General features: G+C 35.9%; 2 protein-coding genes across 2 annotated transcripts in view; one reads left to right on the top strand and one right to left on the bottom strand.

The window, feature by feature from the left end:
- LOC136030209 (protein Tob1-like) overlaps positions 1 to 17,522 on the bottom strand; it is a 141,771-nt gene that overhangs the window by 116,892 nt on the left and 7,357 nt on the right. The window lies entirely within an intron of this gene.
- LOC136030211 (ras-related protein Rap-2b-like) overlaps positions 6,449 to 17,522 on the top strand; it is a 104,883-nt gene continuing 93,809 nt past the window's right edge. The window contains exon 1 of the mRNA XM_065709004.1: positions 6,449 to 6,505. Within this exon, the coding sequence (XP_065565076.1) occupies positions 6,473 to 6,505 (33 nt within the window). The 5' untranslated portion in view covers positions 6,449 to 6,472. The remainder of the gene's footprint in view (positions 6,506 to 17,522) is intronic.

Here is a 17,522-nt window from a genome sequence, read left to right as displayed (position 1 = left end):
AACAATGACGCTTAATCCTATCACAAATGAAAACGATGATAATTTGTACGATGATAAGAAAAAACAGTGACAGTTTATTCAATGAAAAGAAAAAAAAAGCGGCAGTATTCCAAGGACAAAAAAAAAACAATGACAGCTTATCCGATGGAGAAAAATATTTGCTACTTTATTAATCCAACTGAGGTATTGATCAGTTTACTATGTCTAAAAAAAATAAAGTTGAATATATTATAGGATAAAACGATTTTAAATCTCTGCAAATTTTATGCTCTTCGCTGTTTCTTTTTCTTATTTATGATAATCAAGAAAACCACTTATATATTTATTATGTTTTGGTTGGTTTCTGTGCCTTTATCTAGGTTTGTGTGTCTATTCAAAAAGGTCGCAAAAGCTACAGAGCTTTTTAAATTTTGTTTTTGCAAAATGTAGTTTTAATAGCAAAATATTCTCTCTCTAAAAAGTACCCAATCAATGTAGTAGATTACTATGTAAATGGTACAAAATCAATCAAAAAGACCAAGATGATATCGGCCGGAAGAGATTTAAATGAGCCTATATTGTAACTTAAATCTAAAAACTGTTCATGTTCTAAAATAACTGAGCAAGTCAAAGGAATATATTTTGGTGCTTATGGATTATAACGCCAACACTCAAGTTAACGTTGTTTAAAACTCGAGAATCAGCTGGTTTTATCTATTGGTGTTAAGAAACAATTAGCTTAGACTCAGTGAAAAACAAGTGGCGGGTGACAGAATACATTGGAGTTATATAATTTGGGCAATATATTTGCGCATTAGGGGGGACTGGGGATTAGGTTCAGTTACCCCCACCCCCCTAATGTGCAAATATACAGCCCAAATTTGTTGCTAAAATATTATATTTTCATCATGTTTTTGTATTTTTCATTAGGATTAACCTAACTTCACTTCTTGAGTGTTTGCGGTATAATACATAAGTACCTATATTTTTTAGTAATCCATTACTTTCAGAATAGAAAAAATCCCTTTTCTTCGCAACGGCATGAAATCTTAAGCTATGATAAAACTTGAAAAAAAAATCCACAAAGAGACAAACAACGGAGTTATACACTTTATGTCGTAGATATGCAGCTACCTTGTGCTTCCAACAGTGCGTCAGGGTCTGCCGAGATTCCCACATTTCTCATCTAGGACTGTTATGAACTCATTTACAACAACCTAGTAAGTCACCCCTCATAGATAAGCTACAATCGTGCTTAAAATGTAATTTTATTTTTACCTGAAACTAGCTTTCGAAACAAAAAGAAAATTATCAAATAGAATTACAAAAGAGATAATTTAACCAAGTCACGCTTTATTCACTTGAACATTTACATATAGTTGGCATCTATGTCAAGTAAGATAAAAATAACGCCTGATTAGATTTATGTGTGCAAGACTACTTCTTTCGATTACATTATTCGGAAAGCCAATGGCCTTAGTCCCTAGTTTTTTGCGACTGATAATATTTATCCCGCTAGGAGTGACACTATTAACTACATAATGATCCTGATTCGTAAGAGGTGTGAAATATCTATTATACACGATGTCGGTGAGAAAAAATGACTTCAGACCTTAGGTTCCACCTAGAACCTCCAAACTATACAGACTGTCAATCTTAAAATAATTCTGATTCCAAACAGGTTTAACATGTCCACTTCTTTATTGAATCCATCCACGAGGAGTAATCATGAATTTTGGGGCCATTCCCTAAGGATCCCTGAAAGCAGTTGATTTGAAAGAGGTGTAAGATGTCCGCAAAACAGGGTTCCAGGTGCTTCGTTGTGTGTGTGAGGGGGAGGGGACTCAAACTCCAGACTTTTTGGCGGATTTTTCTCGTTTCTCCGCATATTTTTAGGGAGAGGGTATCATTATGAAAGAATACTATTTAATAATGAATCACAAACAAGTACTTCAATCCATCCTAAACCGTTTATCAATTATTCCCTAGATTATTTCTGCATAAATCTGATTTGAAACATGTTGTAACATTTCTATATGGGGGAGGTCATTTCTATAGTGGAATGGGGTATCAAGCCCCAGGGTCAGCCAGGGTCTTCTAGTTAAAGATGTCATTAATGTAGACATTATTTTGATTCCAAAATTGAACGATGCCAAACTTCTTATAAAATATGACGGTTAAGCCTCAGTTTTAACATGGGATAATCGCATAACTAGGCATATTTCTTCTCTGTCGGTTGTTACCCCATGCACCGCACATCATGTTGACCCAGAAGCCATATTCTTTAGGCCGTTGGAAAATTCTGATAAAAATTAATTCGCTGAAATTATAGTCGGGCGCCATGCATTCTCCAGAGTACACAAAAGGCGATGGGGCGTCCCCTGCTTCATATAGTCATCCATGAGCAGCAGTGGATATCATAAATTCTGAGCAAAGGAGCCTCCAAAATCCAAGAAAAAATAAATAAGTAAAGCATGGGAGGCTCATCACAGCTTCTCATTGCATAGATTAGGAGATCAAACAGTTCGTGGTAACGAACTGTAGTAAGGAGCGACCCGGCTCAATAGTAAACAAAACTCTAAAAAACGGAATTTCGATGCTAAAATATACATCAAAGGAATGGGATTTTCATGCTGATTCTAAATATACAAGTTTCATCAAATTTAGTCTTTGTCATTAAAAGTTACGAGCCTGGCAAAAGTTGCCTTATTTTGGAAAATAGGGGGAAACACCCCCTAAAAGTCATAGAATCTTAACGAAAATCACACCGTCGTATTCGGCGTATCAGAGAACCCTATAGCAAAAATTTCAAGCTCCTATCTACAAAAACGCGTGTTTATTTGTTTTTTTTTCCCAGGGGTCATCGTATCGACCAAGTGGTCCTAGAACTTCGCAAGAGGGCTCATTCTAACGGAAATGGAAAGTTCTAGTGCCCTTTTTCAGTGACCAAAAAAAATTGGAGGGCACCTAGGCCCCCTCCCACGCTCATTTTTTCCCCAAAGTTAACGGATCAAAATTTTGAGATAGCCATTTTGTTCCGCATAGTCGAAAACCATAGTAACCATGTCCTTGGGAATGACTTACTCCCCCGCAATCCCTAGGGGAGGGGCTGTAAGTTACCAACTTTGACCAGTGTTTACATACAGTAATGGTTATTGGGAAGTGTGCAGACGTTTTCAGGAGGATTTTTTTGGTTTGGGGTGGGGTTGAGGGGAGGGGGCAATGTGGGAGGATCTTTCCTTGGAGGAATATGTCATGGGGGAAGAAAAATTCAATGAAAAGGGCGCAGGATTTTCTAGCATTACTATAAAAAAACAATGAAAATATAAACATGAAAACTTTTCAATTGAAAGTAAGTGGTAGCATTGAAACTTAAAACGAACAGAGATTATTACGCATACAAGGGGTTCTAAAAATACTTTAGCATGAAGAGAGAGGTATTTAGGAGAGAGGTATACATTAGAGGTATAAATACCTCGCTCTTTATGCTAAAGTATTTTTAGTAATTTCAACTATTTATTCTACGGCCTTTCTGATTCAGGGGTCATTCTTAAAGAATTGGGACAAAACTTACGATTTAGTGTAAAGAGCGAGGTATTAACGAGGCTACCAACCCTCTTGTATACATAATAAAAATATAAGAATATAAAAGTTTGTTACGTAAGTTAATTCTTAAGTTACGTATATTTTTTACTAACAAAACGTATGTTAAAAATTAAAAGTTCTAGTTGCCTTTTCAAGTAACCGAAAAATCGGAGAGCAACTAGGCCTCCTTCCCCACCCCTTATTTCTCAAAATTGTCTGATCAAAACTAAGAGAAAGCCATTTTTCCAAAAAAAAAATAATATACAAATTACATTTTAATAATTTATGTGCGGAGAGTCAAAATCGAACATGCATTAATTCAAAAACGTTCAGAAATTAAATAAAAAAACTAGTTTTTTCAACTGAAAGTAAGGAGCGGCATTAAAACTTAAAACGAACGGAAATTACTCCGTATATGAAATGGGTTGTCCCATCCGCAATCCCCCACTCTTTACGCTAAAGCTTTTAATTATTTTAAAAAGTTGAATTGTGGCAAAGAGTCAAACTTTAGCGTAAAGAGCGAAGGATTGCGGAGGGGACAACCCATTTCCTATACGGAGTAATTTCTGTTCGTTTTAAGTTTTAATGTCGCTCCTTACTTTCAGTTGAAAAAACTAGTTTTTTTTATTTAATTATTATAAGGGACATGATAGGAAACATAATACAGATGATAATGACATATAAAAGAGATGGGATGATGCTCAAATTTTTTACTGATTCCAACACCAAATGTACCTCACAGTCAAAACTCTGCTTCGAATTCACAATGGTGATAAGATACTCGATTCTGATTCTTAGCAAAGTATGAGAGCTATGCAATAAACGTACTTTGTTTACATTTGGTGAAGCCTGATGGGTGTGATAACCTCTCCTCCCCCTTAACAAAGGTAAATATTTGGTCATTTGACATACAATCACCATTTGCTTGTATTTCAAAAGGTTAGAATTTTTATTGAGCGTGTTCTTGTTCTGATTTTTACATAAGGGAGAAACGGTTTTAATACTTACCTATGTAGCTAAAAAAAAAAACTATCAATCCCCTTTTGAAGCAATTGAAGTTGGAAACACAAAAATCAAGAGAAGAATGGGGGAGGAAAAACAAATTACAAAGAAGGAAACAGAGGGACAAAGAAGAAAGGAAAGAAACGATGGCTGAGAAGCACGAGAGAAAAGGAGATTGAAAAAGACGGGAAAATGCAAACAAACCAATTAAGAGATTAATAAACACAAAAAAAGCAAAGGAAGGGGAACACGTCCTCGGGCGATAAAAATATCAAAAGAAAAACTTAGATTAACATTTGATGGAGTGAAATTTCTAAGTGACATTGAACCCACAGTGACGAATTTAAAGCCACTGAAGTTGACCTTAGAGCAATTAGAAATAAACCAATAAAGTGGGAACACGATACAGTTACTGAAGATAATTGATGTTTGGAATTTCAAGAGTAGATCAAGTTAATCATTATGCATACTTGTTGAAACAACAGTTCATTATCAAACAATAATAAAATCAAAGAAAAAATTTCATTTGCAGGTTTTTTTTTCATTTGACATTTCCTATTTTACGACGTTATTCACAAAAATATCGTAAAAGTATGCCCCAAAAAGACGTCGCATTATGACAAGAAGCCGTGCTTGACATATTTTAGGATATATAGTCTTGCAGTAAAGATTCTAAGGCTATGCACCATTTTTTCTTTTCATCTTTATTTTTACAGTGGTATACAGGTACGTGGGCAGGGGCTCTTTCGTTCCCGAACCCTAAAGAAGTAGCGGGATTCTTCTGATTTATCCTATATAATTCGCTTGATTTGCTTATTTTCAAGGGTCGTGAAGAACTCAGCCCTCTCACTCCCTATCCCCCTAAAAGCATCCGCATATGAGCTGGTGTTACATAAATGTTTGTATATTTAAAACATATTATATCTTTTTGAAATTAATCAGTTGACATCGTAAAGGCCGAAATGTCTTCTGATTTTTTTTTTTCTGGCTTTTTCATATAGAAACTTCCGGGAAGGCTTCTTCAAAAACGCAAACTACAAGTTGTACTAAGGGTAAAACGAATTTCTTCAACGCCCCGTCTGCCCACACCCTCACACCTCGTCTGATGCTATTTCAACACGGCGATTTTAGCCAGACCGACCGAAAGGTAAAACTAATAGGCCAAAGGTTTTTATCAAATAGAAAATTGCTCTCAATCCTGATACCGATTTTGATTCTCAGTTGGGGGGGGGAAGGGATCAAGGGGAGCTAGCAAGTCCAGAACCCCCTTACAAAATTCAACAAACGTATCTTCCCTGTATATGTATATACCCTACCCAGATATATGCACGCTTTACCATATGTACGACCTGAATCTAGACTACTTTTCTTTTTGATTGCCAGACAAAATTCATCGAACTTCCATAAGAGATATAGTTTTCAAACAGGAAATAAACTCAGACGACAGGAAATACAGTATGTTCTATTACAACAAGAACTTCCTGAAAACAAATGACTTATTGCAAATAAAGTAGCACGATGGATCTAATAATTTTACAAAGAGTCACATGGGTACAGACTCAATTCCACTTCTTCTGGGAAGCGAGCCAAAAGTGATCCTGGAGGGCAAACATTCGAGAAAAAAACCGATTCCCATATTGTTAAAATGGGCCTTTCTCCCCGTTTAATATAATTCATAAATTTTTAGTCCTATGGATGGGCACTGACCACTGGACCCCCCCCCCGAAAAAAACGCGTTTTCGCATAGAAAAGATGTTGAGAGTTATATTAAGAAGCTTTTGACTCCCTCAAAGCTATAAAAATAAAACGTTCACGGATTACCTTGACACTAGACTTTTCTCGACAACTTTTAAATATCAGTTCTCTTTTACAGGCAGTTGATGTAACCAACCATTTGGTACTGAGGATGTTAGGAACATTGTTGTCTGTAGGATATCAGGTTTAATTTGTTTTACCTGTTTCCTTACTTGGACGTAAATATGTTTTTATTCCATTGCTCAGCCCTACTTAATGTTTCGTAATCTTGTTCAAAACTATGCTTGCTTTCAGTTTAATTGCATCCTATCCAGTGGCGTATTTAGAGGGGAAGCAGGGGGCTGGGGCCCCCTGGAAATTCTCAAGATTTTTTAAAGAGTTAAATGTTTAGCTCTCGGCAGTCCCCTTGATTTTTTGTTGCATAATTCAACAGTATATTTGAATTGCTGCACAGCAATAAAATTCCCCCCTTTACACATCTTTTATTTATCTGTCTAGATCCTATACTTTTAACATCTCTCTTGCGTCCTATTCCTCCCCCCCCCGCTCCTGCCTAGATATAGACCTGGGTTAAATACTAAGTTTAATGATTTTTTATTATTGTAAATAATTCCTATAATGAGCCAAGGAAGAAAAAAACACAAAAAAGAATACAAACCAACAAACTTCGCATTTAGCCTACGACTACATTCAGACAAAAGGGGGATAATAGAAGGAGGGGATTGCAATTAAACTCAGATCAAATATAAAAATTGTTTAACTAGAGTTCACCTTAAAAGAATGAAGCTAGAATTTTGTTGTTATTATGGCTAGTTTAGAAGATGGTCCTTGCAGAAGTTTACCTAATACTACTGTAGTAATTTTTTCATTTTTTATTTTTATTTTTATGTAGTAATTTTGTTTCAAAATAATTTATGCTCTGCATTCATTCCAGAAAACTGTATTCACTTAGCCTAACTCAGCTGCTCTTCAAAAAAGTCTACCGTATAGAAATATACATAAAAAACTAGAGTTAAAAAAAAGTAGATCCAAACTAAAATCAAACAAAACCAAACCACATTCAGACTTCATAATAGAAGGAGGGGATTGCAATTAAACTCAGATCAAATATAAAAATTGTTTAACTAGAGTTCACCTTAAAAGAATGAAGCTAGAATTTTGTTGTTATTATGGCTAGTTTAGAAGATGGTCCTTGCAGAAGTTTACCTAATGCTACTGTAGTAATTTTTTCATTTTTTATTTTTATTTTTATGTAGTAATTTTGTTTCAAAATAATTTATGCTCTGCATTCATTCCAGAAAACTGTATTCACTTAGCCTAACTCAGCTGCTCTTCAAAAAAGTCTACCGTATAGAAATATACATAAAAAAACTAGAGTTAAAAAAAAGTAGATCCAAACTAAAATCAAGGAAAAAAGAATTCTGCTGAAGCAAAGACCAGTTTTCTATCTTATACCCCGAAGAATAAATAGGGCAGGAGTAGATGATACGAGCTTTAATAAATTAGTATAATATTGGATTGGTTTTCTAGCTGAAAGATGGACCTAGGGGAAATAAAAACAACTAATTGAGACTAAAATAGATCAAATATTTAAAAAGATGCTATATACCCAGTTGGAATCCTTGCAGGGGCGTCATTTGGGGGGACAGTTGCCCCCCAAATAATGTGGAGAAAAATTATTATATACCCAATGCCCCTTGACTATCCGGATAAGGACCCCTCTTGCCCCCCCCCCCCGAATAATAATGCTGGAGATTAGCCCTTGGGTCCTTGACGCCTAAATATTTGTTTTGCGGTGCATCATTTGGCTTGCTTTGGCTAATTAAGTTCTTGTTGCTAAGCTTCCTCTAACCAAATTCCGACCTGATTCAGAATGCTTATCAACTCAATTTACCTTGCCTTGAAACTTAATGCAGGGTTAGCTATTGATTTATTTTGCTTGTTCATTTTAATATTGATTTAGGGCTCCCTCCCCACCTCCTCTGCTCGTATTCAGTTATGTATTTTTATAATTCATTAGTGTTATTTGACTTCGCTGTTTTGACCTGCTTATTTCTGACCTAATTATTGTTTTTTTACGTCAATTGTGATGACCGACAGTTAAGTTAGTAGCCGTGTCACCTCTGACCTAAATAATTCCAGTGTAAGGATTTTGACTTTAGGACTTAAAGGTCCTAATGAGACCAGTAAGTTGTTGACACTAGGGAGTATAACAGTTATTGCTAAAGAAAATTTTATAACACCTCCAAAATCACGAGTGTGGTGGCCATTATGGTTCAATTTGAAAGACTTGGACCCAATGACTCGGTTATCATAAAAGCTATGAACCAACCTATAGCAATTGCTATACTTTCAATTCCAGATATAGTAGTAAATAGCTATAAGGTAGAGTTTTTACTTGGATGTAAACAGAAACAGAAAAGGTATTGTATTCATCCCAGCTGGGGCGGTCATTGATCTTGATGAATTTGTTAGGGGGATCCAAAGTGATAATAGCATCCAACAAGTAACAAAGACCTTCAAAATCCAAGTCCTTTGGTTTGCACCTTCGATCAAGAAGTCCAGTTCCCACTGAAAATCTCTATTTGGGGCAATAGGCATATAGTGAAGCAGTTTATCCCCCAGGCAATACAGAGCTTCAATTGCCAAGGTTTTGGCCAGATGACTTCAAACTGCCGCAGAGGCAGAAGATGTCTCCTACGCGGTGACAACACACCCTTGAAGAATCCCTCCAATCCAAGACAGCAAAGGAGGAGCAGGTACTCAAGTGCCCAAATTGTAATTGAAAGCATGCTGCTAACTCCAAAGAATGTCTAATACTCATTAAGAAGAAGGCCATTGTTAGTCTTCTTAATCTTTCGCCAAAAATATCCCGATAGCGGCTACTGCCGATGTCTTGAAGAAAGAACTTCCAACTCATGCAAAAACTGTTCCCCTTGTACATACCCACCCCTTCCCCCCATTGACACCAAAACATCATCCAGTTGATGATTTTGACATAAAGTAAATGTCCATGTTTGAAGGTTTTGCAGGGCAAACACCAGATTTGACCCAGATTGTAACATCATTATGCAAACTGGTTTCACAGATACTGCCTTCTAATCTCTAAAACGAAGCAGTCAGCCTGAATAGCGAAATTGATAAGATCAACATAGGATGATCAAGCTCTTCCCTCAGTATTAGTTCAGCAGAAACTAGTAGCCCTGCCAGCCAGAAACCAATACCTTCATCAAGCTATTGACAGAGCTATTCAACCCCTTTATGGGACATCATCCCGACCGAACAGCTTGATTTTCTCCTACAAAGGATCACTACAGACGCCCTTATTAGACTGGAGAAAGCTTTAAATATGGAATAGCTGTCCATGTAATATTTTTAGATATGGACTCAGCACTTGACAAAGATGATACCGTCCATGCAGTTTTAAGAAAAGCTTTGGATGCTTAAAATCAACCCTTTTTGAATCAATGTACTGCGAATTGGGATAAAGTAACTTCACCCCAGAAGAAGAAACCTCCTTGCGAGATTTTTTCCAAAGAAGATGAAACTCAAAAATCACTTTAACTATTAAGAAATCTTAGTCAAAATAATACTGATACCTGTTCTAAACCAAATGAGATGCCCTGGTATCAGAGACTCCTTTGCCTTCCTGGTGCGGAAGAATTTAGGGGGAATGGCAAACTGACTGTTAATTTATATGATGATTCCCCTAAGGCCTTCATCGAAATAGTGGAATCTTTATTCCTAAGATTAGTGTCATAAAAAAATGAAGGACACCTCCCAGTATTGACGAAAGTTATCTGCCTTGGAAAGATGGCAGAATATTAAGACTACACTCAAGTTCACACAGATAGCTCAAAGATGAAAAAAATGCAGTTGTTCAGTTGTTATACCCTTCAGAGTCCACCTCTTTCCTACGGTTTATCCCCTAGCCTGGCAATTGTTTTCTGCTGCGCTAACGGCAATCAGGTTTGATCTTCAAGATATATCAGGTCAAACGGAGCTCAGACACTAGAAGAACATGGTCGGTAACTAGCATTCCTGTCAGTTCTAAACTATCTTTCACACCAGCAATGCCAAACAAGGAATGTTGCGATCCAGATAAAAACCATGGGTACACAATTATCAAGAAATGCTGTTCACGTTTTATTTATCTGGAATCCCGCACAATCTGGGATAGCAGGAAATGAACTAGCAGACTTGGTTGCAAAACGAGCCTTCCAACTGGATATCATCACTTACACCCCTATTACTGGTCCTCAATTCCTGTCTTCAATCAGTTCCAAAATCTTCGACGAAGAAGAGGTTTGGCTCACATTATTCACATTCCCGGCTCTTAGATATCTATGATTATGAACCACCGTCAAAAGAATTGTCCCTCCCATCCCGTATCCTTTCAACGTACCTATTTCGCCTCTGATGTGGCCATGCAAAAACAAAATCAACTTTTCTAATGGAAAATGCCCCCCCCCCCAACTGCGACACATGTGGAGTATATGAAGTCAACTGCCACCTCATTTTTAGTTACAGAAAATATGACAAGGAGAGAGAAATATTAAGGAATTGCCGCGAGAAGTAATTTAAAGCATTCGCAATGTGTGATGTACTGGGTCTTCATACCTCACACCATTCTGTGTCGAATGGCAACTATCATGAACTCCTTGTCTTCATGTTGTGAGAGCTACAGCAATCCTAAAATGGTGGTTAAAGTTACCTCAGGGGGAGTTTAACTTTGAACACTAAAAAATTTGACTGGTAACATTGAACAAGATTTGGAGGAGTTTGAAGTCATATGGCATCAAATTTAAAGCCAAAAAAAGCTCGTTTATTGAGAGAAATACGATGTTACTTTTAAAATAAAAACAAGGAAAGGTCAAATTAGTGAAGTATCAGATGACCAAAGTCATGATCAAATAAATCTTTTTGGGCTGTGAGTGAGTCAAGGGGCTGGGACATCTCCCTCTATCTGGGTGGGACGAATGGATACTGAATATTTCACACTGGGAAAATAGAAGGATCCATCCTTGTTTTTTCGCAGGCATATCACATTTAGCAAGCTGCTAGAAGAAGGAGCATCTACCTCCAACACTACAAAACACTAATAAATACGACCCATGAAGAACTTTGCAATGAACATCAACGGTTTTTGGTGGATAATTTGAACCTGTTTTAGCTGCTACCTTGCTTGACAAAGTAGAAGTGCCAGTTCTCGTCGACTCCTCAATTTCCATTTCAGACTCACTCTCCCATCTGAATGCGTCAGTCATGTCAGACTCACAGCTTGAATCTTCTACATCCCCGATGCTTTTCCCCGGTGTGATGATATGACGTTTGTACGTGTCACAGATTTATCAAATCTGCGTACTTGCAGGACATCCAGCAAAACTTCCCTGACGTTGTGCACAACCTCTTGTGGGCGGGAAGTGGATGGTCTTAGATGACTCTGGAACATGATAAGCATTTGGCAAGGTCATTCTTTAGATGTTCCTTACTATTTGATGCTTAGAGTCTCCAGGAGTAGCTTCAGAAGCTGGGGAAATTTGTCTTTCCTCATTACAGTTTCTTTTGGGTCATCTATTTTGTAGTCATAAAGCATTTTTCTCAACTCCTTTTCCATTGGAGCGAAAACAGCCACATCAAGAGGTTGCAGTAAATTTCACTCTCAAACCATCCTGACTTAGATGCAGCCTACCTAGCTCCTTTAGGGCCTCCTGTACACCAAGAGCTAAACATGCTTTTATGTTTATATCACAAAAAAATGTAGAAGCATTTCGCCTTCTGCATTTCGACACATCATTAGGAACATTGCTTCCTTTGTTTCATTCATTATTCCGGAGGGGTATTTGATACCTTTTTCACAATGTATTTCTTTTTCCCGGAGTTGTCTCTTAAGCTAGTCTGATAGTAATTATAAACATTCAGTAGAGGCACTTCCTGAATAGTCACCTCTAAATTGTGATAGCACTTATTCAACATTACAGATGAAACAGAACTTTTTCTTTTGGAGTAGTTCACTAAGGTTCTCAAACAAAACTTTGAAAGACGTCGATTGAAAAAAGAATTGATAAAGTCTCGTCCAGCCATGTTGTTCTTGAAGCAATATAGTGTTTTTCCAACTGATGCAAGGTAACTTTTGGCTGAGTTTCAGCTCAAATCGATCAACAGGAAACCCCCCATTCGGTACATGTGAGCAAATGAGAGACGATGGCTTCTTCCTCAAGCCCTGTCAATACGGTTGGTTTTCCCAACTTTTTATTGTACTTTTTATTGATTCGGTGAGAAAGAAGACCCAAAGAAGATCCCGTATTTCTCTGAAACCTTTCAAATTGTTACATCTCCTTTCTTTATGTCCTCCATAGCTTTTTCCATCACTTTTTCATCATAACTGGCATACTTTCTTGCATTCATTTGTTTCGCATGTGTTCTAGGTTTTTGTAAAAACTGTTTATTAAGACTCAATTTAAAACCAATAAAAAAAGAAACACAAAACACACATGAAAAATTCCGTATGAATTTTCAGTCAAATGATTCCCCTCCGTAGTTTTTACGACCATTACTTCTCTACAATGTGACCGAGAAAAAAAAACACTGAAGGCTTGTGGCCTTTTCTACAGGCAACAGTAGAGCGTTGCCGCTGATGAACTTAGTTACAAGGATTAAATATTTTGTCAAAGACTTATGCTTCAATTATGGTTGTCTAAATGATTTCATTTGCCCTGTCCGAAAATAATATTTAAGAAAACATCATGTTTTAAACTTGTCAAATTGAATTGCAAAAGACCCAAATTAAGTTGCCTTAAATTAACTTCTAGAACAAATAGTATTTTTCTTTTTATTTTTCATATTTTTCCTTAGTAACTTTATAATCCTTTGTCTCTCCTATTGGTTGTCAAATGACTTCCCCCCCCCCAAAGAATAAATAAAAGTAGGTCTGAAGGAATTAGAAAATGGTCAAAAACCTTAACAATAGTTGAAAAGATGAACTCGATTTGCACCTTCCTGGGATCAATAGATTAAAAGGGGTTTCTTAAAGCTCTAAACAGCAGAGTAAACTTCAGCCCAATGCAAAATTAAACAATTGGCCAGTGCAGCATATTGAAATCAACAGTAAAGACAGATAAAGGTAACTTCGAACATACGTTTAAAGTTACCCCAGAAAAACAGAATATTTGCGGGTAACATTGAACACTGCTGCCAACATGAATCTACGAAATAAGGAAATGATTTAACCTAAAATCTAACCATTTGGCATCTCAGCTATAGAAAAATGTCAGATTGAAAGGTCTACTTTAGTCTATCTAAGCAAAAAAGTGTAACTTACTTTTAGCACTTTTTGACGATCAAATTCCCTTAGGAATAAAATGCTAGGATTTTGTCTTAATCTGACTGCGAGAATTACCAACTGATTGAGATGCCATCTATTAATTATCTAGTAACAAGTAAAATCGAGTAATTCTTCTCTTGTCTGAAAGGAGCGCTCATTGTTCGTTACTGATTTTGTTCAGTTACCCTGATATAGGGACGCATTTTGTGAGGCCAAATTCTAGCTTCAAAATAGTAGCCCATTGACATAACAGGTTAAGATGAATCTGGGGCCATATTATCAATTGAAGAAATAGGATCTACTAGCTTTAAATCATCAGCAAACATTATTAAATGATTCTGAATAAAAGCTGGACAATCATTTATATTGAACCTAATGGTGTTAGGCTGTTGGCTAGTTGGGCTAGTCATGGGAACCAAACCAAACTATATTTAGGTCCACTGTCATTAAACCGAAAATACATTGGAAACATACAGAGGAAAACTTCTATTCAACCTTAGCCTGACCAAGTAATATTATGTCTAGTGGACAATCTTGATCAATCCACATTGCAATTTGTCCCCAAGAATACATTAAATTGATTTTGGTATCAGTGGATCTTCCCTTCCTGAAGCCAAGCAGGACATGATTAAAAAGCTTGCTGCCCTCAAGATCGGTAGGAATGGAGTCATTAAGAATGTATTAACGGAGTCAAGCTTCAGGTATTGTCAGAAGAGTCTTGCAAGTGGATCAGCAACATGATAAGCATATTCTTAAGAGCCTAGGATGAATGCTATCACACGCCCTAGCTTTAGGTGCATTCTCATTTGCAAGACTTTAGTAAACATTGTCAGTATTGACGGGTGGCAATAACACTTGAAATTCCATGGATGGGGAATGAATAATTATTTGGAAAAATCAAAGTGGTGATATATTATAGTTTTTACTGAAGGTGCTACTTAAGATATCAACTACTTCTTTACAATCTGAAATAGTTTCACCCGAAAGGTTTGTGAGTTTGTGATCCACTGATGATGGGGATATTTGAAGGAAATGTTCACCTAAAACAGTTTAGGGTTGCTTTTAGTACTCTGCCAACAGCTAGGAATTGTGTAGTAATGAAGTCACGTTTTAAGGACTGTTAGAAGAATCCTTCAAGTGAATCAGCAGCATAAATGTAAATTCTTTTACAGTCTATTGCAATAATGTTTGAAATTATATGGGCACGATAAGAAAAAGTGGCTGGGGAAGCCAAGTTTTTACTAGAGGTACTACTTAAGAGGTGAACTACTTCTTTACATCCCGAAATTGGTTCACCTGAAGGCTTCATGAGTTTGATAATCCAATGGCGATTCTTATCTTTGGAGAACACATGCCCCCAGAAGAGTTTTGGGTTACTTTTAGCACCAACAGCAAGGAATTATCTGTGTTTGGTAACTTTCTTTCAGGTTAAATTTCTCAATTTGTGACAGCATGTTCTAAGTCATAAAAATACCCCTGATTATAGAATTATTAATTCAAAAATCTCTTTTTGTCAGATAATGTACTCTATATCTTTTGGGGCATATAATAGAGGGTTTGTGATGTACTAGCCCAGTAATGTCTTATATGCCTAGACTCAGCATATATAAGAATGATTGGAAAACTGTCTCTGTTTAATTACCATCATCATCCAAAAAGCAACAAGTATCCCTGTCTATGCTGGCTATATTTAATCTAATTTTATTTACAGAACATTTCACATATATATATATATATATATATATATATATATATATATATATATATATATATATATATATATATATATATATATACATAAAACGTACAGATGCAGTCACTAGCTTCTAGTGGAAGATAATAGTCCATAGCGTAGATCAAATCTGGGCAGTCTATTAGCAGTAGATATAATAATGATAGGATTTGATCACGTTCAAATCTTTTCTTTTTTTTTCAATCATACGAGGCAGTATGAGTGAGTTTGTGGTTTTGAAAACTTCTTGCGAAGGACTGTTAGGGGAAGCACAACCTGAACAACGTATTGACCTTACACCTGGGATGTCAAATCTCCAGAAACAAATAGTTTATGAGATTTATTACTAGAAACATTCACAATGATCATTGAAACGGCTTTAAAAAAAGAGAAGGCACAGGTGCCAAAGGAGTAAAGTAGAAACAAGCAACTGAATAAATGTCTGATTTAGTCTGTAGATTAAGGATGTTTGACACCAAAAATTTCATTTTGCAAGTCTCAGTATCAGCTGACAGTCTCAAAGACTAAGGGCACATTAGCAAATTTTTCCTATACCACTGGGAGCTTCCAAAACAACTTTGGTGTAAATTGAGAGGAGATCTTAGATGTATCAACAGTATGAAAAGCCGAAGAGAGGCAAGTTTAAAACGTAGTAAATCCATAATCTGTTACTAACTGTTAAGCAAAACGCTGTCTAATCAATGTACATTTGGCATAAATGATGTGCTTCCTGTGTCCATAATGATTTCAATCAAAGGCAATTAGCACAACAGGAAACTTCAAAAACTGTCAAATTATTTGATGGGACTTCTTTTGAGCTGATTTTTCATGTTTTCCATGCAGGTATAATAGAATATTCTAATGAACTGCCCTTTCCTAAGTTTTAAAAAGAAAATTATGTTCCATTCAATAAAAAAAAAAAAACATAATTTACGCTTTCAAATGATGTAAATTTCATTAAATCTGAGTATCCTTATCTCTGGCACAAAACTGAAGAAGTTAAATCTTTTAAAAGATTTACAAGAAAGTAGGCAGTGGCTTTTAGTTTCTATTGTTTATTTGGATATCTCATCTAAGCTATATAGGTTATGGCAAAACTACCCAAATAATTCTGAATAGTTTGGCTAAACAAACTAAACAAGCTTATAATGGATGAGATAGGGTGATTTTTTAAGGTATCCAACAACCTTAATAGATACAAATTCCCTCCGTCTGATGATATTTTCAATTTTCTTTGTTCATTTTGTTGCTTAAAAGCAATATTTAATTTCGCTTGCATTAAGTCAACTTTTTTAAATTAAAGCAATTTTTCATTTCTTTGTGTTATACTTCTTTATTAATAAGTAGTTGTATTCTTGATCGATCAAAAGCATGGTATCACTATACACTTAGGCCTGTTGAGAACTAAAGATGCTAAGAAAGTAATTTTTACTTCATGATATGCAGATAAGTTGTAGTAAATCATTCCTAAAAGCACTTCACTTTACTTCCCCTGTATGTGTAAATTTATAGCCCTTAGTATACTTTTTTCTATTTCTTTATTTTGTCTTTGTTACTTCAGTATAGTGGAATTTGTTTGTAAAAGAGTGACCTATAGCAAATGCATGTGAAATATATAATTGTGGCTATATATTTGCCAATTAGGGAGGGAAACAAGAGAGGGGGTAAAGTAAAGCGCTTTTATGAATGATTAACTGTAATTTTTCTGCTTATGAAGTAAGGATTTTTCTTATTATATTACCTTCTGAGCATGCCTAATTGTACACTGTTACTTTTCAACTTTTAACTTTTTCTTTATTCAACTTAAAAAATACAAAAACAATATTATGACAACAGAGAGCAGAGCTCGTAAGGCTGGGACAGTGCAAAAACATAGAAAAAACATCAAAACCTCATTGTAATAATGATTCCAAAATTTAACACGGCAAAAGACAAACAAAATGAAAAAAATAGAGAAAAAAAATAAAAGAGAAGTAACAAGGATAAGTAAATAAATAAATATCGGGCAGGAGGGGCGTGGGAGGCCATCCCAGACACAGGGACACAAAAACAAAACACACAAATAAGAAGATCAAATAATTTAATTTTCCATCATAGATGGTGAATAATCAAAATTTTAGCAAACAATCTTTAATATTTGCTTTT

This window comes from Artemia franciscana, chromosome 8, assembly GCF_032884065.1.
Source record: "Artemia franciscana chromosome 8, ASM3288406v1, whole genome shotgun sequence".
NCBI lineage: Eukaryota > Metazoa > Arthropoda > Branchiopoda > Anostraca > Artemiidae > Artemia > Artemia franciscana.
Note: the sequence above shows the minus strand (reverse complement) of the source record. Positions and strands in the feature narration are given on the sequence as shown.